The 23,845-nt window shown below is 40.5% G+C and overlaps 1 protein-coding gene across 4 annotated transcripts; it reads right to left on the bottom strand.

Moving 5' to 3' along the window:
• Positions 1-5,566: 5,566 nt before the first annotated feature.
• LOC128841452 (HORMA domain-containing protein 1-like) lies at positions 5,567-23,731 on the bottom strand. 4 transcript variants are annotated; one of them, XR_008445842.1, is made up of 11 exons: positions 20,229-20,974; positions 19,501-19,645; positions 18,682-18,745; positions 18,305-18,341; positions 17,331-17,351; positions 16,027-16,053; positions 15,385-15,452; positions 14,794-14,945; positions 10,364-10,397; positions 8,897-8,946; positions 5,567-5,847 (listed from the first exon to the last, which is right to left on the bottom strand). XR_008445842.1 is itself a non-coding variant. In XM_054036472.1 (11 exons), exons 2-11 carry the CDS (start codon positions 20,277-20,279, stop codon positions 5,797-5,799), a joined length of 666 nt encoding a protein of 221 aa, XP_053892447.1. In that variant the 5' UTR covers positions 20,280-20,302; positions 23,411-23,731; the 3' UTR covers positions 5,567-5,796. The 4 variants fall into 4 exon arrangements, 3 of the variants coding, with proteins under 3 accessions (XP_053892447.1, XP_053892448.1, XP_053892449.1); XM_054036472.1 differs by lacking the exon at positions 10,364-10,397 and adding an exon at positions 23,411-23,731 and having other exon boundaries at positions 20,229-20,302; XM_054036473.1 differs by lacking the exons at positions 10,364-10,397; positions 20,229-20,974 and adding an exon at positions 19,963-20,222.
• Between the last annotated feature and the right edge of the window lie 114 nt (positions 23,732-23,845).

Raw genomic sequence — 23,845 nt, 5'->3', positions numbered from 1 at the left:
GATATTAATGTGCTCAGCCTAGGTCCTTTCACAGCAGGGCTACAAGCTTCAGTGCCTTTCTGCCCTTCTTCACACAGCCTAGGAGAGTTGGAGCGTTCCAGTTCCCAATAGCGTCTGCTTCATAAATCACTTTCGTTCAGTCACTGTGAGCTCTGCCTACACCAGTGCACCTAATGCCACCCTATAGCAAACCAAACCCTTGCTCACATTGGAGGTGAAGGTGTGTCCATGGCATAGACGTCATGAGGAGCCCTACCAATTTCAGGGCTCAGATTGAACAGCCCAAGTGGGCAAAGTATGGGGCTGGGAGACAGGGACTCCCAAGTTCTAATCATAGCTCTGCCATCAGCTCTCTTGCACACCTTCAGACAGGTCACTTTACCGGCCTGTACCTGACTTCCCCAGCTGTAAACTTGGGAAATATCCCAGGCTCTTCCAAAGGGGAGCGATAATCTTTGCCACTAGTTTTTGAAATGGTACTAACCTTATTACAAGGTAACATTTGACACAGTAACATTCTGAGGCATATAGCTTAGCAGTGACCTTAAGTGGATATTGTTATGATAATTTGCTTTATGGGCTTTTATTACAACACTAATTTCTATGAAGTTTATAGGCAAGATTGGAATTGCAGATAACAAGTTCTTAGTCCGTTTTTTGCATACGCGGTTTAGGCCGAGATTGCGTAAACTATCGTTTGCCTTGGACTCTTCATTATTTTAGCTTTCTACAAGAAAAACAAGGACAGGTCTGGTGGCTGTAGTTGATTGTTACAAAGTAATTGTGAATATACTTCCTGGTGAGCTTCAAGAGACACCAGAAGCAGCTTGGAATCATTCCGCATATTTGGGGTTATTGTTACATTAATATATTTGCATATGTCAGAGCAATTTGGCTATGACTAATCGTTGTGTGGTTGTGGGATTATGAGTATTTAAATTCTAAATTTCTGACTTCAAAATTACTTCTGGTTGAACTGTTACAAATGGTCCTTCTATTTGTGGATTGGAATACAACTGCCTTGGAATATAATAATGGCTCATATTAAAGGAACCACATTAGTATGCAGACACCCTCCCAGAATAATATGGAAAGGGATTAGATACATTTACCACTTGTGATCAGACTTTGGTTTGTTTGAGTTGTTATCCGTTTGCCCGTGTTGAACTCTTTGTGTTGAAATTAATTCAATAAATAGTAATGCTGTCATATGCATCAGTATTTTACTTTTCTACCTTATTTACCTCTATTTTATTTTGGTTAATGAAACATAGAAATATCTAAATAGTCCTGAGTACTGACTGTACTTTTGCATAAGCAACATGATACTCAGTGAATTTGTTGGGGAGCTTGAGATGCTTAACCAAGAACTGACCATTGTGTTTTTAACACACTGAAAATATTTACACCCCTGAGACATAGAAGCAAACAGTTTCCGAATGTGAGAGAAAGTAGGAGTTGGGATGCAGGCAAGGTACGACAACAGGCATAGTCAGAGTTTTTTAAAAAACAAAACAGTTTGCTCAGGAGTATATTGAGACAGAGTGGCCTCCCTCTGAACCCAAGGGAGCGCCACACTCCCCTGGTGGGCAGAGCCAGCCCAGCCCCACCTCCCATCAGAAGCAAAGGGGTGTGACAGGAAGTATAAAAGGTGGGTTCTGCAGCTCAGTTGGGCTGGAGCTGCGGGAGGAGACAAACACCTCCTGCCCACTGCTGGGGTTGGAGCCTCAGGAGGACCCCTGCTGCGTTTTGGACCTACCTGAGCTGCCAGAGCCACCAGGTGACCAGGGCACTGAAGAGCTCCCAGGACTGCCAATAGCAGAGTACCCCATGGAGATGGAAGATGACCCCAAGCCACAGGTACACCACAAGGGATGAGTAGGAAGGTGCCCTGGGACACTAGACTGTAATGTTGTTGTGTTGTTGCCTGAACCCCTGATCGGTGTGTTTTGGGTGGATCCCCGCTGATCCAGTGGGGCGGAACACACCATCACTGTTAGGGTTCTGGGCTGGGACCTGGTGGAGTAGGGTGTGTTGTCAGACGCTACCGGTGTGGTGCTCTGCTCTGTTCAATGTTGATATCAATCGGCTGCGTGCGTGTGTTCCCTCTGTGTACTGTCCCAGCTCTGCGCAGATAGCTGACACAGCAGACCCCAAGAGAAACCCCAATAACCGCAGACTCTTGTAAGGTACGAAGGCACGTCGGACAGGTTTATTGTCGAAGAGAAACACAGTCTCCAGCTCCCCGGCATAGAAGTCCAAGGTGCTGCTGTGGTGCAGCTAGCTAGTACTTATGTGCTCCCTGACAATGGACTCAGCTCAGTCAGTGGCGGGACTTTCCACTGCCCCCTAGGCTGGACCAAGACACCGCTCCAGGGATGCATTCTTATACACAGGTACAAACAAGTTACACATCACTCCTGACGTACTGAGGTGCAACCCCTCTACGTAGCAAGGTACAACCCCATTAGGTAGCAAGGTGCTACCTCTCACCTTGTACATGTCGGTTCAAACAAAACAACTCTATCCATCATATTACCTTTTGGCCCTGTCATTAGGATGGGTCAGCTTGTTCCTTGTTATCTGTGTGGAATGTATAAGTATGCGAATGTTCTGATATCTTGTGTCCAGTACCTTTTAGGTATGTCTCTTTTTGCAGCATCAGCCCTTTCCTTGCCAGCTTCTGTGAGCAGGGCCTGCCTCTGGCTCACAGCTTAACTTTGCTTTATATTAGCAGTCTTAACCATTACTTTAGTTCAGGCCTCATACTGGGCCTCTGATAAGGGTTTATGTTTCAGGGCTTCCTCTTACTACAGGGTGGACCCAGGTCCCCCTACCCCTGTGGCCGCTCCACCCCTGGGGTGGCTACCTCCCCCCACCTTAGGCCAAGAGGCCTGCGTTTGTCTGCCATCTGCCTGATTTAAGATGAGAGGCAAGAGACTGTTTGGTGCTCCACCCTGCCTGAGGACCTGAGCCCTGTGGACTGTTTGTTTACTGGCTGCCTTAGCCGGGAGGCCTAGGCAAAAGCCTGTTCTGTGCTCTGCCTGCCAGAGGGCCAGAGCCGTACACTGTTTGCCAGATGCAGCGACACAGAATGGCCTCCCTCTGAACTTGAGCCTGAGGGACCACTACAAGGGGTAAATCTACTTTATTTGTGAGTATCTTACCAGATCACTTGTATAACAAGAAACTAAAATGTCAGTGCGTACCACAGGAAGATTTAATTGTTTTTAGATATTGTAATAATGTAAAGTATCAGGGGGTAGCCATGTTAGTCTGTATCTACAAAAACAACAAGGAGTCTGGTGGCACCTTAAAGACTAACAGATTTATTTGGGCATAAGCTTTCGTGAGTAAAAACCTCACTTCTTCGGATGCATAGAGTGAAAGTTACAGATGCAGGCATTATATACAGACACATGGAGAGCAGGGAGTTACTTCACAAGTGGAGAACCAGTGTTGACAGGGCCAATTCAATCAGGGTGGATGTAGTCCACTCCCAATAATAGATGAGGAGGTGTCAATTCCAGGAGAGGAAAAGCTGCTTCTGTAGTGAGCCAGCCACTCCCAGTCCCTATTCAAGCCCAGATTAATGGTGTTGAATTTGCAAATGAATTTTAGTTCTGCTGTTTCTCTTTGAAGTCTGTTTCTGAAGTTTTTTTGTTCAATGATAGTGACTTTTAAATCTGTAATAGAATGACCAGGGAGATTGAAGTGTTCACTTACTGGCTTATGTATGTTACCATTCCTGATGTCCGATTTGTGTCCATTTATTCTTTTGCGGCGGGACTGTCCCGTTTGGCCAATGTACATGGCAGAGGGGCATTGCTGGCACATGATGGCATATATGACATTAGAGGATGTGCAGGTGAATGAGCCCCTGATGGTGTGGCTGATGTGGTTGGGTCCTCTGATGCTGTTGCCAGAGTAGATATGGGGACAGAGTAGGCAACGAGGTTTGCTACAGGGATAGGTTCCTGGGTTGGTGTTTCTGTGGTGTGGTGTGTAGTTGCTGGTGAGTATTTGCTTCAGGTTGGGGGGTTGTCTGTAAGCGAGGACCGGCCTGCCTCCCAAGGTCTGTGAGAGTGAGGGATCATTTTCCAGGATAGGTTGTAGATCGTGGATAATGCGCTGGAGAGGTTTTAGCTGGGGGCTGTATGTGATGGCCAGTGGTGTTCTGTTATTGTCCTTGTTGGGCCTGTCCTGCAGTAAGTGATTTCTGGGTACCCGTCTTGCTCTGTCAATCTGTTTCCTCACTTCCCCAGGTGGGTATTGTAGTTTTACGAATGCATGATAAAGATCTTGTAGGTGTTTGTCTCTGTCTGAGGGATTGGAGCAAATTCATTACAGATTTAAAAGTCACTATCATTGAACAAAAAAACTTCAGAAACAGACTTCAAAGAGAAACAGCAGAACTAAAATTCATTTGCAAATTCAACACCATTAATCTGGGCTTGAATAGGGACTGGGAGTGGCTGGCTCACTACAGAAGCAGCTTTTCCTCTCCTGGAATTGACACCTCCTCATCTATTATTGGGAGTGGACTACATCCACCCTGATTGAATTGGCCCTGTCAACACTGGTTCTCCACTTGTGAAGTAACTCCCTGCTCTCCATGTGTCTGTATATAATGCCTGCATCTGTAACTTTCACTCTATGCATCCGAAGAAGTGAGGTTTTTACTCACGAAAGCTTATGCCCAAATAAATCTGTTAGTCTTTAAGGTGCCACCAGACTCCTTGTTGTTTTTGTAATAATGTAGAGTTAATAATAATCCATGAAAGCCTCTAGAACCCAGCAAGATATCATTGATAGTTGGTGACTTTTCTTCAGTAGCTCAGCTGTAATGCTGGAGTCCTGCAAATCTGATCAATAATTATTGGAATTCTAATTTGCTAAAGCTATTCCTGTTCATCTTTGTTATATCTGTCCTGATGCTTTGATTACTGCATAGCAATAAATCCTTAGAAGTGCTGAGCACCTAGAACTCCCTTTGATTTAAGTAGGATTGGTAAATGCTCTCCCTCTTTCAGGAATTGTCCCTTCAATGTTCTAGCATATCAAAAACCTGACTAGGAGAGCTGCGTCAGAGTGCATGCTCCTTGTGCTTGTGGCACTCATCCAATTCCATGGAGCTCTAGAGGAGACTGACACAGCTCTCTAATCATGAAATACTCAGTCCAACTCTGGTTGACTTCAAAGGGAATTGGATTGTATCTTTTATGCCCTTTAATAACCAACTTATGCAGCATCACTGTTGCAGGTGGTCACTTTCCCTTCCTGCTAGATGGAGGTACAACACCAAGACAGTCTTACAGAAGTAAATAAAAGTTCAATATATCTAGGGGATTAAAGGGAACCCCACTGTGAAACTTTTAAGATCTGTAGGGCGGAGTCTGACCTGTTGGGGCAATGTGAGGAATGAATCATTCTTGGATTCTGGGACACCACCATGAAAATGTATTGAGCTGATTTCAAATGTCAAATTAATGGAAGCACTTAAAATTCAGTAATGAAAAACACCAAGCCTAGCTGTTCAATCATTGTATTTTGTGGACAATTTATTTTTTCATAACACCTTTTATTTATAAAATGTTCAATACAATAAGTTACTTTTCCCCTTTAAAAACAGTCTGAGTATATTAGAATTGGAGACTTAAAAGATTTAAAAACAGCTGCTTGAACTAAATTCCTTCTTCAGTTTGAAAATAAAAATCTCTTCAGTATATTTCAAGCAACCAAAATACTTCTTGTGGGCTTAACTGAATTTGAAGTACTTGCACATGCATAAATTCCTTATTTATTCTTCTTTGATATCTTCCTCTTTTTTGTAGCTTCATCCTTGACCTTAAAGGAAAAAATGCAGGTTTTTATAAAAGGATTGACTAAATGGTGGCAACTATTGATTAGACAGGTGCCTGTTATAAGATGAACACCAAGAATATGGAAGAAGATAACGGAGGGCCTAATCTTTCGCCCGCTGAAGTCAACCAGAGTTTTGCCACTGACTTCAGTTGTGGAAGAGTAGGCACTTATTTTATGGCTATAGACCAGGGGGCTGGAGATTTCCAGGAGGACTTCTTATTCTCCACCTCCTTACTCCTCCTTGTTGCAGCAACCCTCCCTCTGAGTGAAAATGGCTGTATACCATCAGTGCCACTGTGTGTGTCAGCCAAAAGTGTTCACTTGAGGCAATCGCTGCCAGTAGGGGCTGAGCACTCTTTCTACAGTGCTGGACCAAGGGATTGTGGGACCAGAGTCTGGATCCATATGGTAGTTTGACTGGCTTGTCGCCCTTTGTCAGAAGCATCATTTTTATTGTTTATAATATTGTATAAGTGGACTCCTTATTATGGTGGCCAGAAACTGTGGTGGCGATTAAACATGGGCTAAATCCTGGAAAATGTTCACTGACTTCAAAGGGAGTTTGAGCAAACATTGAGTGAGGACTTCTGTGTTTGGTTGTTAACAGATTTCACGGCACTTATGAGTACTTTATTTGTCCAGCCCCATGCAAAGAGTAGCATTAAGAATAATGAGACTGACAGCTGACTTTACAGACTATGGTTCCAAGTCTGCTTCCTTTTATATCAAAGGGAGTTCTGCCATTAACTCTAGTGAAAGCAGCCTTAATCCTGCAACCTTTACTCTCTCTCAAATACTCCTGCTGAAGTCATAGTGAGTTCTTACATGATTGAGTTTTGCAGGAGCCAGTCCTGAAATTTTACAGCATGAAGAAATTTTCTATATATATTTAAAATAACAACCCAAGAGAATAGATATGCTTTTAGCACAACATGGCAGGAGTGAGTGTTTTTTCCATGTGGGAGACCCAAATACAGGAGGGGCAGCAGGGTTCCAGCTTTGCCCAGCAGCGAAGCTTGCATACATCACAGAGAGAGAGAGGTTCCAGAAGGGCATGGAGTTTACTGCTACATGGGAACAGCAGAAAACACTCTTTAGGGGATTTGGTAAGTGCATTGATTTCAATTGTCTTCAATTTTACCACCTTATCCTAACTTGCTTAAATTCAAAAAGCATGTATTCATTTGAAAGATTTATGATTTATAGAAGTAATTTTTCAAAGGCACAGAAGTTACATGCAAAAATCATGTAATTTCTTAATGGTAATTTTGTGTACAACTTCCGTGCTCAGTTGTTAAAGTGGTTCCTTCATGAAATCTTTAAGAAACATCTGTGGAGACCAGCATAATCTATTTCCATTCACAGAGTTGTGATTTTTGACTGGGGATGGAGTCATGCCTGGAAAAGCTTGGGAATTTCAATCCAGTCTGAGGGAAAATTCCCCTCTGATTGGCTGCCTTGTCCACTTTTCAGCCTCTGAGGAAGAGCCTCCAATCAGAACAATTACAAGAAGCAACCAAGAACTTTTTGAGGAGTGGAGAGGGAGCTGACAACACCACTCTTATAGGAGGGAGTGCGGAGCAGACAGACCCCAGCAACTCAGGGAGGCCTGGCTCTCTGGTCCTCCTTCCATGCTGTGAACAATAGATCAGTCTGTTCTCTGCTCTACCCCCTCCTCTCTTCATCCCTGCCACACCAAGCTTGAGAAGGGGATGAAGAGTCTCTGGAGCCCCTTGTGGGTGGACAGGCTGTGTTCAAAAATCAAAAGGCAGTCAAAAACCACAGCATAACCTTTTTCTAAATGTCCTTATTTTGGGGATGATCTTGTGATTTTTTTGGTGTCTGACCCATGATTTTTGAACTTGTGGGAGAGGCAGTACTGCATACAGGACATTTGGAACTGAAAGTGACAACACAAACTTTACTACAAAAGCTAACATAGTCTTAGGGTTAGATCCTTGCTCCCACTCCAGCCCCTTTACACTGAGAAAAAGGGCCAGGGTGGCATAAAGGGCTCTAAAAGCCTTGGATCCAGCGGAGGGAAGATTGCCCAAGTACTGGAACTGTGGAAGGCAGCTAAAAGGCTGACTTCTGACAACTCAGCAGCTGGGCTGGGGACAGGGCTGGAGCAGGAGGGAGCACTAAGGAGATTCTAGGAAGGATTTCTACCCATGTGTCATGAAGTCATGGGGTATGGTTGATGCCCCAGCCTGTAACCAGTCTCCTGGGAGTGACCCCTTTAGTGGGCCAGGAGTGGACCCAAGGACCCACACAGTTCCAGAAGGGCAGGCCCATGGCCTCCATGACTCCTGAGACTGGTCCTTTAGCACCAGTGATCCCTGTGTCTTTCTGTGGCTCCCTGCAGCAAATCCAGCCAAGCCAGAGTCCTGCAGGAGCTTGCACTGTGTCCCTTCAGGGCACAATGCTCTCAGTTAGAAGCCTTGATGATATAACATCAGTGATAGAAATGAAGTTACAAAAGAATGCAAACATCAGACAAATAGGATTATTCTGCTCAGTTTTTACTATACAACTGATTTAACGATGACTAGAAAACAGTAAAGGCTAAATTCTATGCTTGTGCCCAAGGGAAGAGAGGGATCAGGCAGTCAAACTATATGACAGCTCAAGTCTCACAAATCCTCCCAGTGGTCTCTGATATACATGGCCATGGGAAAGCTTGCCAGGAAAATTGTAGGCTTATATACACAACCCCCCATGATTGCATGCCCATAATGAGTGACATTTCAATGACGAGAGTCAGGTTTGGCCTAAAGTCCAGTCTAGTGAGACAGTACCCTATCAAGTATAAGCCAGCACTGCTTACTATGCATACACTGGGCCTTTAGGAAGTAGCAGCAAACCACACCTTACAGCCTAAGGCGCAAGCCCCATGTTGACAACCCATTCTCTTGCAGCAGGATGACTGCTATTATGACTATGTACTTTACAGCATGTTTGATTACACAGAGTGTTTGTGGTTTGGCTTGTATGGGGCCAGGATTTGGCTCTAAATAGACTATGAACATACCTTGTGGTATTTATCAACAAATTCCTCTTCAGATCCTGGTGGTTCATAGTCTAAAAAAGACATTTATAAAAATACATTTATCTTTTACCCCAGTGAGATTTTATTCTACTTTGTACACTAAGTTCTGCTATTTAGAAGTGTTGTTTTTTTTAAATTACTTGTATGTGTTTCTATTCATGGACATTATGCTCATCACTAGTACTTCAGCACTTTTAAACTATTTTTGTATTGGTACCCTTAGTCCTGTGAGGTAGGTAGGTATATTATCCCCATTTTACATGTGGATAAACTCAGACACAGAGAGCTAAAATGATTAAGCTCACATATGAAATTTGTCGCAGAGCGAGAAACAGAAATCAAGTCTCCTGACTCCCAACCCTATGCCCTACACACAAGACCTCTTTTTAATATGTGAAATGCTCTGATATTAAAAATAAATACTGAATTTAGCAAGTCCTTTCAATCAAGAAGACTTCACCAGGAATTTTCTAAACAGGCAAATGGAATGATATATGATGGTGATCTAGTGGTTGATAGGTCTTTATTTTTGATTCTGCATCAGTTTTAAGATAATCCTTTTTTGTTCTATATTTAAAAATGACATCTTCATTATCAACAAGACAGCAGTTCTTTATTACACCATAATTATGATTTCCTGGTTTAATATTCAGATTGTGCTTCCCTTTGGACTACATATATTAAAATATTCAGAATACAGGTGCCATGAATTTTTGAGTGGAGAAAGATAGGAAAAAGTGGTCTTAATGCAACTTCTCCACTGGTGCTGAAGAGTCTCATGGCGTTCTCTAACAATGCACTCTGTGCAACTGTGTATGAGTTTGGCCTGTTGCTTCACACCACTACCACTACTGTTTCTCCTTCATATGGGTGCTCCATCCACTGGTGAAAGGGGCAGTATTTGCTATATAATATATTTTTTTCTAATGACATCATTACACGTTTATTCAAATTGTATCATTTGATGTGAAAACATAAGAATCAATGAAAAATTAAAGTAAGACACAAGCTTATATTTCAAACTGTAAATATGGTAAAACTGTGTCCAGCAAGGACTCAGTTGTAATGATGGATTTACATTTTCAGTAGCTTCTGTGTATGATGTTTACATGATGATCTGTCACAGCCATAAAGGTAAAATAAATGGTGCCAAAAATTACATATGGTTCTAGTCTGCTCCCATTGAAATAAACAGCAAAACTCTTATTGACTTCAAAGGGAACAAGAGCAGGCTTTAAATCTATATATCAGCTAAAAACTAGTGTAATCTTAAAACAGGCGAGAAAGAAGAAATGCTTTTTTCAAATGTAAAATAAACACCATTACAAATCTCGACCTGTACATTCAAATGTAGCACAGAGATTAAAAACACAATTAATAAATACTTAAATGCATTGTGCAAATTGTAAATACATGTATTTAGATCTAAACAAAGAACATGGAGCCTACCTGTATTAATGTATTCTACTAAAGTGTCCTGCCTCTTTAAAGGAAACAAGTACAAATAGACTTTTATTAAAATGCAATATTTGACATGAACCAGGATTAAAACAGATATCACCATACCTTGTAATTTGAAACATATTATACATGGTATGATCCTAAGAAGTTCAACAGGAGCTGACATCACTATATTGAGAGTATGAAACCCATTTAGCTGAAGGGGGAGGGGAAGCAATTTAAAACTGTTTTTTTATTTATATTTGCTAATACCTATTTAACTCAAATACCCTATAAATGTTTGAGGGGAAAAAAAATCTGTGTATTTAAATTAAGCATCCCTGCCCCTTCAGTTAAGAGCTGAGAAAGCTTACAATAGATTGTTGAGACCTCTGAGTAATCCTCCACCAACAACAAAACAGATAAGGCTTGAAATCTCTGAGGTTAGAAACACAACAAACCTTTTTTAACTGTGTAAAAAAAAATCTGGTTTTCTTTATACATCATAAAGAAAAAAAAGGCACAAATGGTATAATCAAAGTTTTTTTTATGCAGATTTAGTAATTGGATTGAAATGTATTTGTAACAAGTAATGAGCCAGAAATGTTGTATTAAAAGTACAGGTGAAAAATGACATTAAAGGTAAAACAATGAAGTAGTTTAAACTTTTAAGGTAAATAATTCTATATACAGTATCTAATTATTTATATTACCCTCATCATTGTGCTTATATCAGGCTAGTCTACTTATATAATGGACACAAAATCCTCTAGGAGACTCAAGGCCATAATCTCTTTTACATTAAGGCCTCTTCATGCTACTCTGGCAGTGTGAACAGGCCTCAAAGTAGGGGTAAACCTTTATACTGCCAGAGTACTGTAAAGGCCATTTAATGTAAATAGGAATCTGGCCTATAGTTTTCAGAGTAGCAGCCGTGTTAGTCTGTATCCGCAAAAAGAACAGGAGTACTTGTGGCACCTTAGAGACTAACAAATTTATTAGAGCATAAGCTTTCGTGGACTACAGCCCACTTCTTCGGATGCATATAGAATGGAACATATATTGAGGAGATATATATACACACATACAGAGAGCATAAACAGGTGGGAGTTGTCTTACCAACTCTGAGAGGCCAATTAATTAAGAGGAAAAAAAAAAAAAACAACAACTTTTGAAGTGATAATCAAGCTAGCCCAGTACAGACATCATCATAGGACCTAATCACATCAGCCATACCATCAGGGGCTCGTTCACCTGCACATCTACCAATGTTATATATGCCATCATGTGCCAGCAATGCCCCTCTGCCATATACATTGGCCAAACCGGACAGTCTCTACGCAAAAGAATTAATGGACACAAATCTGACATCAGGAATCAAAATACTCAAAAACGAGTGGGAGAACACTTTAACCTGTCTGGTCATTCAGTGACAGACCTGCGGGTGGCTATATTACAACAAAAAAATTCAAAAACAGACTCCAACGAGAGACTGCTGAGCTAGAATTGATATGCAAACTAGACACAATTAACTCCGGTTTGAATAAGGACTGGGAATGGCTGAGCCATTACAAACATTGAATCTATCTCCCCTTGTAAGTATTCTCACACTTCTTCTCAAACTGTCTGTACTGGGCTAGCTTGATTATCACTTCAAAAGTTTTTTTTTTTTTCTCTTAATTAATTGGCCTCTCAGAGTTGGTAAGACAACTCCCACCTGTTTATGCTCTCTGTATGTGTGTATATATATCTCCTCATTATATGTTCCATTCTATATGCATCCGAAGAAGTGGGCTGTAGTCCACGAAAGCTTATGCTCTAATAAATTTGTTAGTCTCTAAGGTGCCACAAGTACTCCTGTTCTTCTTTTGGCCTATAGTTGTGATGTGCAGTACTAGCTGTTGTGTACTGTATATTTACCTAGGATTGCCAACTTTCTAATTGCACAAAACAGAACACCCTTGCCTGGCCCCACAGCCCCGCCCCTTCTCTGAGGCCCTGCCTCCACCCACTCCAGCCCCCCTCCCTCTGTTGTTCACTCTCCCCCATTCACTTTCACTGGGCTGGGGCAGGGGATTGGGTTGCGGGAGGGGATGAGGGCTCCAGCTGGCGGTGTGGGGTGGGGCTGGGGATGAGGGGTTTGGGGTGCAGGAGGGGGCTCAGGGCTGGGGCAGGGTGTTGGGGTGTTGGGAGGGGATATGGGGTGTGTGCTCTGGGAGGGGGCTCGGGTTTGGTATGCCGGAGAGGGTTCAGGCACTGCGAGGGAGTTCGTTGGGTGCAGGAGGGGATTTCTACCTGAGGCATGGGGTTGGGGTATGGATGGGGGTGTGCAATCTGGGAGGGAGCTAGAGTGAGGGAGGCGTTTTCGACCTGGGGCAGGGGGTTCGGGGTGCGGGGTCCAGCTGTGTGGCGCTTACCTCAGGCAGCTCCCGGTCGGTGGCACAGTGGGGCTAAGGCAGGCTCCCTGCCTGCCTGCCCTGTCTCCGCGCTGCTCCTGGAAGCAGCCGGCAAATCCAGCTCCTAGGGCACAGGGGCCAGGCGAGACTGCACAGTGCGCACTACCTGCACCCACAGGCACTGCCTCTGCAGCTCCCATTGGCCACGGCACCCAGCCAATGGGAGCTGCAGAGCCAGCGCAGGGGGCGGGGTCAGCACACGGAGCTTCCCTGATCGTCCCTGCACTTAGGGACCAGACATGCCGGTCACTTCCGGGAGCTGCGCAGAGCCAGGGCAGGAAGGGAGCCTGCCTTAGCCCTGCTGCGCCACCAACTGGACTTTCAACAGCCCAGTCAGCGGTGCGGACTGGAGCTGTGGCACAAGGTTCCCTTTTTGACCGCCGTTCCGGTCAAAAACCAGATGCTTGGCAACCCTATATCTACCACAGCATCCAGTGAAGAAAATCAAACTGTTTCATATTGATGATCATGCCTTCTGTTAGCTGCTTTCCAGAATATACACATTAAAACACTATGCTACATTGGAAAGCATAGTCTTTTTTTATTAACAATAATACACCTCTACCTCGATAGAACGCTGTCCTCGGGAGCCAAAAAATCTTACCACGTTATAGGTGAAACCGTGTTATATTGAACTTGCTTTGATCCGCTGGAGTGCGCAGCCCCGCCCTCCCGGAGCACTGCTTTACCGTGTTATATCAGAATTCGTGTTTTATCGGGTCACGTTATATTGGGGTAGAGGTGTACATAGAAAAACAGTAGTAATATTTTCTGCGGTTATTATCCCATGACAGATCAATTGATAATTAAGTTTATAAATTTATTGCTAGTGATCTAGAGAAAACAGCTTTTCATTAGCAATTCTATTTATTTCAGAAAAATTTAAAGAAAACAGGATCTTGGAAAAAATTGTACTCAGCCACACCTTGAAAAAGGTTCTTTGCCTAATAATTTTTGTGTATGCATATATGAAATATAGTGATGATAAAAAGGAACATTAATTTTTGCTAGGTATTTATACCTGTTCCTTTTCTCTCTCTGCATCTTCTCTACACTCTTTCAGGATACCATGTATATCCATTGAATCTATCCTCTCCTCCGTTTTAATAATCTTCAGCTTTAACATATGGAAAGATGTTTCTATTCCTCCCACCTTCACATGCACAGGAATGCCTTCGAATAAGATAAACTCTGACTCTTCCTCTTTAAAGCCAGGAGGCTGGTATTCTGGAGGGGTCACTATTAAAAACAAACACACACCTGAGAGATTCCTCTTGCTCATAAATGCACTACACTAATAATCCTTCATCATTATTATTAATTAATAGTAGTAATAGTGGCTCATTTCTAAACATGTGGGTAATTCTATTTGTATGAACATGAGTGCTTCATTCCTTCAAACACCAATAGAAAACAGGTACGTATTTAAAAAATACCTATGGTTTTCAAATATTTACAATTTAGTTGTCATTTTATTGTGGCATTATGGAGACTGATCAGATGTTTACTTTAAGTACATGTTAAGTGACTAAGGACAAAATGTGGAGTATGAAGATCTATGATGATAAAAATTGAAGGTCATTTCCATGCCTGAAGACTCACTCTCTGATACCTCAAGGAAAATTTAAAACTAATTTTATTTGAGAGAGTTCTGCTTTTCATATCATACTTATTATTTATTTGTAATACAGTAGTGCCAAGAGGCCACAGCTGGAATTGGCGTATCCTTCTGCTGGCACTGTGCAAACACAGATGGAGCTGGTCCCTGCATGGAAGTACTGTATTTACAATATAAATACACAAGAGACAAAAGGTGGGAGAAAGCAATGTAAGATATAGGCAAAGTGATAACTGGTACATGTCATGTTAATTTTACTTTATTTTTTATTTTTTCCTCTTTTTTGTGTAAAATGTATGTGTTCCATTCTATTCAGATTTTTTGTTTGTTTAAATAAAGTTTTACAAATAAATCCCAATACTTGCCATCTGCATAATAAAATAGCTTCATAGTGAGAGAGACATCATTAGGAAGAGAAATGATATTTTCCATCAGAAAATAGAGGTTATGAATTAGAAGAAGACAGGTCCTCTTTATGTCTTCTGTTGCATCATTTGTTAAATTAGTTTTCTTATTGCTAGAGGAAAAATAAGTAAGGAGTTGTAAGGATTTATCTGAAATTTAAAATTCTTTATATACAGGTTAAAGTAAAACATTTTAGAATACATATACATATTTTATCATACAGAAGATCACTATTTGCAAGAAGTAAGTCAGGTGTTTCAGTCTTCCTTGGACTGGTGAAATCAAAACATGTATCACTTGCGATAACTTTAGAAAGGAGAACTAAATAAGTTTACAGTGTATGCTGTAGGTAAACCGTATGGAATATTGGTATCATTCTAACATTTGTGCTCAAATCTTTCTTACAAATCACTTTAAAAATACATTCAATTTGTATGCACAAATGCTGCTGAATAAAACACAGATTAATTATTCAGTGAATTACATCTTAAGATATTATTTTCCTTTTTTAATGTTTTGTTTTTCATAGAATTAATTCTATAGCTATTCACCTGAATACATCCATCTGTGGTCCCTTCGATGTATATCTGAACTTAAATTGATAAGATTCTATCATGTTCTAAATATGAACAAAAATACAAAATATACTAATTACAAAAGGGAGACATGTTTCCTTTATAGTAGTGTTAGTTATGATCAAGGAGCATTTGCTAATCCTTATAAGATACCTTTAGTGTAATGTAAAACTTGAGCAGCAGTCAACAGGTTTATTTTTCTAATTTAAAACATTAAAAATTTTAAACTGGTTGAACATAACTTTTTACAGTCTAGACTTTTTAAAAATCAATGTTAAAATATTACTTTATTTCATAGCAAATTCTTGATCCATAAAACTAGTTGCATAACCAAATTGATGAGGATCACTGAATATTTCCAAGTAAATGGTTGAAGCTATGTTACTTGAGACATTTAAAAATTTACTGGCCAAAGATCTAAAAAATATACTGCTGGGCACAATCCTGCATTGGCAGGTGGATGGACTAGATGACGCTGTATTTTCCCCCCACCACTACAATCTTAACTACACTAGTAAGCACTAATATAATCTGTTTGTTTTGTATTCTTAGTGTAAGTAACACATCACTATCGTTTTACTGTTATTTGACTAGATTCATATATTCATAGAGCCTTACATTTGGGTTAGCTGCGTCCTTCTGTACCTGCAGGACATTAAGAAGATACAGCATTTTAAGGCCCGGGGGAGGACAAAAACACATTTTTGTTCTTCATTTTTATTTAATTTTAATATGTAATCATAATTTTGTTGATACTGCTATAAAAATCAATAAAATATATACAGATACTTTTGTGAGTCTCCAGCAGCTCTACTGGGTTGATTGATTAATTAATCTAAGTGCTTTGTACATGTGTCTCTAATCTTTCAAGCACAGAAATTCTGATCTGGCAGCACAGCACATCTTTAAATTAGCATCTATTCTTTGATCCAACCTCCACTTTGTAGAAAAACCTATAACCTGAGGTCAGGAAAACTTAATAGGTTACTCCCACAAAGACAATGGCACAAAGCTCTACATAGACTTTTTTAATTGGCACATCTTAGAGGACATAAACGCATGCCAATAACGTGATTATCATTGGCTCGAATACATTGTGCTAGCAGGTTCTCACTTTTATTTCATACATTGCATAAATAACTATATTAAGCTGAAAGCAATTTATTTTTCATTCATAGTCGAGTGGGAGGGGTGGGGGGAAATCTGATGTCAAGAAAGAGCCACATAATGGAAAATTTGTTAAAGCACAGTGGTTTTCACATTTTTTTCACATTGTGGACATTTCCCCTCCTAGCCTCCACATTCTAATTTCATGCCATTCCTGTTGTTACTGTAATGCCTAGTTACATTAAAAAACAGGATAATCAACTAAAAGTAGTAATTATACTATTGCAGATAATTTTATATTATACAAATGTATGGATTTGAAACTTCCCTTTGACAAGTTCTTTAAGAGATTTTGCAGTAAAAAACAGTAATCAAGAAAGTGAAAACCATACTTTGAGTCCTTACATAACAATAACCAAACAAGGTCTCTCCTCACTATCTTTCTGATATCGTAGAAATCTGTTAAACAGATAGAACCTGATCCTCACTCATAAACAGGCGTGGGCTATGGCCCATAAACATATTGCCTCAAACTTCTATTATTTTAAGTGGATTCCTTTTACAGGTTTTCACCTAAGTGAACTGTTGTTTTATGAACTATATTTTTGTTTAATATGTTGAAACTGGATTTAGAGAAATTAGAAGAGTAAGAGAAACATCTAGCTGCAATATTTGTGACTGTTGTTTCCTGATCCAAATTAAAAAGCAAAGTTAAACTTTTACAATAAAAGCACAAACTATAGAAAACAGTAATTAGTAAGGAAGTTACAAATAAAATTATATATGTGTCTACGGCATGTTATATACATACTTACTCCAAGAATCATCATTTGCAGCTATTAAAAAAAGAAAAGAAAATGCAACTTTGAAGGTAACTACACAATTTTTAAATGTAAGTAGATATAAAGAACAATAATTTAATAATCCTTACATGCCCATTCTTATGATGTATGATATTACTGTAAATGCAAGGAGGCAATGGGATTTTTATAAACAGATTATTTTCTAACTGAAGTGCATAATTTCTCAATCTCTGATTTATTTACACTGTTGCTTTGATAATTTTAATGTATTGATTTGTTGGGCATGGTGCATGTTTTGCAAAAGCTTAAAGGCATTCTGAATAGAGAGGAGTGGGGGATAGAGCAGTAGTTAGGGAAGAAAGCAAATTTTTCATCTGGTGACCTATTGGAGAATTTGTTAAAGTGGAAAAATCCTCTTATAATGAAGTGTTCATTATTATTTAAAAAAAAAAATCACTACATCTCAAATCCAGGGCAGCAGCACACTGGCCAGCAGAAGAACCAGACAAATTGCTCTGTTCTGTGAGGGTGCGGTACGCAGGAATTGTTCTGAAGTAAACCCAGCCCTGTCCAGAACCCTCCCATAATACCCCCTGGCCCTACCGCAACCTTCTCCTGGTGTGCTGGTGTGCAGATCCTCACAGAACTGAATTTAGCTCTCTGCCACACAGTGGATGTGCACCTTCTGCTTTTCTCTCTGGAATCTTGCCCCATCCAAAGCTTTTCCACCACTTCCACTACATGGGACTCTCCACTGATCTGAGGATATGATTTACCTACTTTACTGTAGCAAAAAAGGGCCTGTCTTCACCCAGGAATTGGTCACTATACCTCACTTCATGCCCTGCCATTGCCTGGTACATTGGAAGTTATGGTTGAGACTTCAGAGTGTGTATACACTAAAAAATTTGTAATAGCTTTTCAGCACCAGCATGCCCAACACCACCACCAAAAAAACCCCACAGCTATAATTAAGACTGACTTACATATTTTTTTTCTAATGCCTCAAAGCATCCTTTCATCCTGGAGAAGGAAATAGTTTTAAATATTTAGATGAAAAGGAGCACATTCCTAATAATAACAGTGAGCCTGATCTGAAGCCCTTGCTAAAGATTGTTTTCTCCCATAAACTTGTTTTATAAAAAATAAATTAAACTGTTTGGACAGCAAGTCATTTAGTTTAAAATAGTGTATATAGTAAATTTAGAAGGGGGCAATACAAAATTGTGTAAAAGAAGTACAAAAACACTAGGAAAAGTGAGACAACAGGTGGAAAAATGTTGAAAATTTTATTTAATAAATATATGATAAACACTATGTGTATAAAAAGGAAATATGATGTGCTGTTTAATTGTGTACATACCATTTAACAATTTTGGATACTCTTGGATAGATGCTGTCTTCTCGCAAAACTTTAACACAGAGATCTGTTGCAAAAATAGAAGAGAAATATTCTTCATTTATAATAAGAGAAATAGATGAAAAACATAATATGTGGAAGAATTATTTCCCCCTACTTTTACATCCCCTCCAATCAAGTCGTTATAAACTCACTTTAGTTAAATTGGTGTAACCCCCTAGTGTGGAGCTGTTAACGATATTATCAGAACAATCAATACATATAAAAATCCAATGATATTAATATAACTGAGTCCACTCTAGGAGGTTATGCCAATTTAATTAAATCCGTGCAAAACTATATGTAGAGGAGACCTTGGGAAAAAGGACACAAATTAACCAATAAATAGCCAATTTCACTAAAATATTCATGATAGGTGAATACTAATAAATTTATTTCATTCCCAGTGGCATTCTGCCTTAGAGAGGGATGAAATATTATATTTTATCATTTGCAAAAGTTACATGCTGATATTTAAACCATTCAAAATTTTATTTTTGCATGCCATATTTAGATAATATTTTTTAATACTGTGAAACACATGATTTAGTAAAATAGTAAGCCGATTACATAGAAACTCAGATACCATGGTAATGATAATAAGTAGATAAACATACATATATACTTATATTTCTTCTGATGATCCCATACAAGATATTTTGAAGAAATAAATATTAAAATAAGTACCACTGATTAAAATCAGTTTTACAACAGGCATGCAAATTAGAGAAACAGATATGCAAACACATAAAAAACAAGATTTAGAAATCATTATCTTTGTACCTTCTAAATAATGGGTGCTGTATGCATCTTCAGGGAAAATTCCACGTAAGTAAGTAATACCTGATACTGCAACAGCCATTATTCTCTTCACCATAACTAGAGATTGCTGATGTGTTTTTATCTCCCTTGGAAATAAGGTAGCCCACTGATTTTGAAAACAAAAACAGTCAGTAACATTAATTGCAATAGATATGTATCTTGGCACACGAAAAACGGTTATTTAATTAATTAATATAAAGTTAAACCACAAAGATAGTGTATTACTAGCATGTCACAATGCTGAAATTAGAGATGGATCCGAACTAAACCTCGGTATGAACATCAAGGGAACTTTAGGGAAATTCAGAACCAGATCTGGATCCAAACTGAGCTTAAATACAACCCCAGATCTGAATGCTTTTGAACTGTGGGAAAGATCAGGTCTGGAAGTGGACAACAGGGGATGGATCACTTGATAATTACCCGTTCTGTTCATTCCCTCTGGGGCACCTGGCATTGGCCACTGTCAGAAGACAGGATACTGGGTTAGATGGACCTTTGGTCTGACCCAGTATGGCCATTCTTATGAATACCAATTGCCAAGCATTATGCTCTCATGTGGTTTTACCGCACTGTAAACAGCCACATTAGTCTCGCACACTGCCAAAGATAGGTGAATTAGGCACAATGTAGTTCAATTAATTCCCACAATAATTAATTTGATACAAACACATAAATGTAGTTCTTACCCCACAAGTGTCTTGTTTCCTGGCTGTTCTGAATTTCTGTATTGTAGCCATTCACAAATACGCTAGTAGGGTGTCTAAACATATATAGTTATTGTCATTTGTTAATTTGTCAACTATAAAAAAATCACTCATCTCTTTTTGTAATCAATTCAAGATTTTGATATTGCTTCCAGTAAGTAACTAGGTACCAAGATTAACAATATACCAAATACCAGTAATCAGCGGATAATTACATATTAAAGCCATTACTGTAGGACAATTTAAAAATATGGAACCTAATGTAAAATAGGGAAAATATTGTTTGCTCATAGACTTTAAGGTCAGAAGGGACCACCATGATCATATAGTCTGACCTCCTGCACATTGCAGGCCACAGAACCTCACCCATACACTTCTGTAATAGACCCCTAATCTCTGGCTTTATTACTGAAGACCTCAAATCATGATTTAAAGACTTCAAGTTACAGAGAATCCACCATTTACACTGGTTTAAACCTGCAAGTGACCCCATGCTGCAGAGGAAGGCAAAAACCCGCCAGGGTCTCTGCCAATCTGACCTGGGGGGAAATTCCTTCCCGACCTGAAATATGGTGATCAGTTAGACCCTGAGCATATGGGCAAGACCCAGCAGCCAGACACTTGGGAAAGAATTCTCTGTAGTAACACAGAGCCCTCCCCATGTAGTGTCCCATCACCAGCCATTGGAGATATTTGCTGCTAGCAGTCGCAGATCGGTGACATGCCATTGTAAGAAGTGTCATCATCCCATCCCCTCCATAAACTTATCAAGCTCAGTCTTGAAGCCAGTTAGGTTTCCCCCCTCCCCCCACACCACCACTGCTCCCCTTGAAAGGCTGTTCCAGAACTTCACTCCTTTGATGGTTAAAAAAACTTTGTCTAATTTCAAGCCTAAACTTGTTGATGGCCAGTACACATATTTTATGTATAAAAAGTTATAGATTACAAATAGAGTTATGTGTAGGGGAGATTTTTGTCTGTTAATTGCTAATCAGACCCTGGAGTAAATTTGACCAGTTAGTTAAGCCCCCCTATATCAAAAGCTAAATTTCCCTATGGCCAACATTAGGAGGAAAGGATTTACTTAATTTTAACTCATTTTTTGGGGGGGTGGAGGAAACGGGGGGACCACCATAAGAACAGCCATACTGGATCAGACCAAAGGTCCATCTAGCCCAGTATCCTGTCTTCAGACAGTGGCCAATGTCAGGTGCCCCAAAGGGAATGAACAGAACAGGGAATCATCAAGTGATCCATCCCCTGTTGCCCATTCCCAGCTTCTGGCAAACAGAGGCTAGGAACACCATCCCTGCCCATCCTGGCTAATAGCCATTAATGGACCTATCTTCCATAAACGTATCTAGTTATTTTTTGAGCCCTGTTATAGTCTTGGCCTTCACAACATCCTCTGACAAGGAGTTCCACATCATTTATTTTATGGAACATCCCTTATTTGATAGTTGAAATCACACATTCTCTGAAAATCCAATTCAGGATGCACTTTGTTCCCTTTTTTAGCAACAGTGATGCAAAGGATCACGTGCAGTGACACAAATGGTTGTTTTTCTGTTTTTTTTTTTATTGTGTATTATTTTGTACTACCAATAAAACATGAGAGAAGTATGGAAGTCCTTTTTGTCTTGTATATTTCAAACTATTCACCTTGGCAAACTGAACACTTTATACAAGTCTTTAGAGAAACCTCAAATCTACACCAAATTTTCTGCTGCATTGGGATTTTTTGTTAACTTTTTGAGTAGTTAATACCTGGTCCACTAAGGTAGGTGGGGCACAGTATTAAAACATCTGTTGACAAGAGAAAGGTTTTAAAGAACTATTTCAACAAAGTGATGCCTGGTCCACAGTGTGGGTAAAAAAGCAGTGTCTATGTGGCATTTGGGGTTTCTTTAAAGGCTTATATGGGGGTTATTTAGACTTTTAAACTGTCCTTCACTCTCTACAGTATAGAGTCTATACTATCTTACCATACATTATCAAGTCAAGTTCAAGATTTCAATCCTTATTTGAAAGGCACTCTGCTCAGTGGCCTCGGCCCAGCATAGCTAAAAAATCACCTAAAGCTTCGGGAGGAAATTGTGGAAGACAGTGCTACTCCTCAGGTACAAAGGAACTTTTTACCATACGGGTAAAAGGCATGTCTCTGCTTTCTCAGGGGCCAGACCCCCCCACTGACCGTGGAACAAACTTCCACAGGAACTAAGGACCAACATAAACTTTGCCACCATCCATTCCCAAGTGCTAGGCGCATTTCTTTAGCCTAACTTCCCTTCACACAAAGCAGCATGGACACTTAAAAAACCCCAACAACCCTACGAAAACAAATCACTGCACTGTGTGTGCAATTCTCCCCCTGGGGCGAGGATGAAAGAACCACACATAAGTACTGGAAGGTGCTCAGATATTACAGTGATAAGGGCAGTATGAGAACATATCGCAAAGAAACAATAGCTTTCATGTGGGAATCAGTGCCATCTACATCTCTAAAACCAGAGTTAAATTGAATTAAATCCTGTCCTGCCAAATATTGGGAAATTCACCTGATTTAATGGGTGGACGGACATGTAAAGTTATAACTGAGGTTACCAACGTCTGATCATTTGAGTGAAATGTAACAGAATGAAACCACAGGCCAAATTAAACTACAATCCCACGTGACCTTTTCCAAATGCCTCATTAACAGACAGACACACCCTAGCTGTGAGGAGCGGTTTGGAAGGTGCCTTTAAACGGGGAGCCCAGGAGTTATACACGGTCTCCTGTTAAACCACGAGCTACAATTGTATACAACCCTGCAACGTGCCCCCAGGGCTGTGAGCTGCCAACGTTATGCACCCAGAGAGGCTCTGGGAGGGGCCCTAAGGGTCAGCAGCACGGCAGAGGCGCCAGGAGGGGCGCGCGCGCCTCCCTTCCTTTCCCTGGGCGCTGCGAGGCGCGCGCCCACGAGCCGCTTCCAACGGCTCTTTAACTGCTGCCGAGGCTGAGAGCAGCTCGCGCCGCGGAGAAAGGGCGGGAAGAAGCGGAGGTTCTTGTCTCCCTCCCTCGCAACGGGAGGGGAGGGGAGGGGTTCCCCTCAGCCTGGCGGCTGCTGGTCGAACCTATGAGGCTCCTGCAATGTCCCGTCAAGGAAGAAAAAACAAACCAACCCAGAGACTTGCAACCAACATGGATTAAAAATAAATCTTGTAATTAGCTGAGGCGGAGCTGCTTGGGGTCAGAGTGAGGCTTTTCCGCTCCAAGGGGGAAGGGGAGGAGCCGTGAGGCCTCCCCCCGTGTGCAGTGCACCCCTAAAGCCCTTCTCCCGCATCTGCCCTCTAGGATGGTGGTTCTCAACCTTTCCAGACGACTGTGTCGCATTCAGGAATCTGATGTGTCTTGCGTACCCCCCAAAGTTTCACCTCACTAAAAACCGACTTGTTTACAAAATCAGACATAACAATACAAACGTGTCACAGCCACAATTGTTACTGTCAAACTGCTGACTTCCCCACTTTTACCATCTAATTATAAAATAAATTAATTGGAATAGAAATATTGTACTTACATTTCCGTGTATCGTGTATAGAGCAGTATAAACAAGT

The sequence above is a fragment of the Malaclemys terrapin genome, chromosome 8 (assembly GCF_027887155.1).
Source record: "Malaclemys terrapin pileata isolate rMalTer1 chromosome 8, rMalTer1.hap1, whole genome shotgun sequence".
Taxonomy (NCBI): domain Eukaryota; kingdom Metazoa; phylum Chordata; order Testudines; family Emydidae; genus Malaclemys; species Malaclemys terrapin.
This window is presented reverse-complemented; position numbering and strand designations above follow the sequence as displayed.

Coding starts and splice junctions, on each gene's coding strand:
- LOC128841452 (XM_054036472.1), bottom strand. CDS start 20,279: ATGGCTACAATACAGAAATTCAGAACAGCCAGGAAACAAGACACTTGT. Junction 8,947..14,793: donor GCTATTTTATTATGCAGATG/GCAAGTATTGGG, acceptor TGTCTTTTTTAG/ACTATGAACCACCAGGATCT. Junction 5,848..8,896: donor TTGTTGATAAATACCACAAG/GTATGTTCATAG, acceptor TTTTCCTTTAAG/GTCAAGGATGAAGCTACAAA.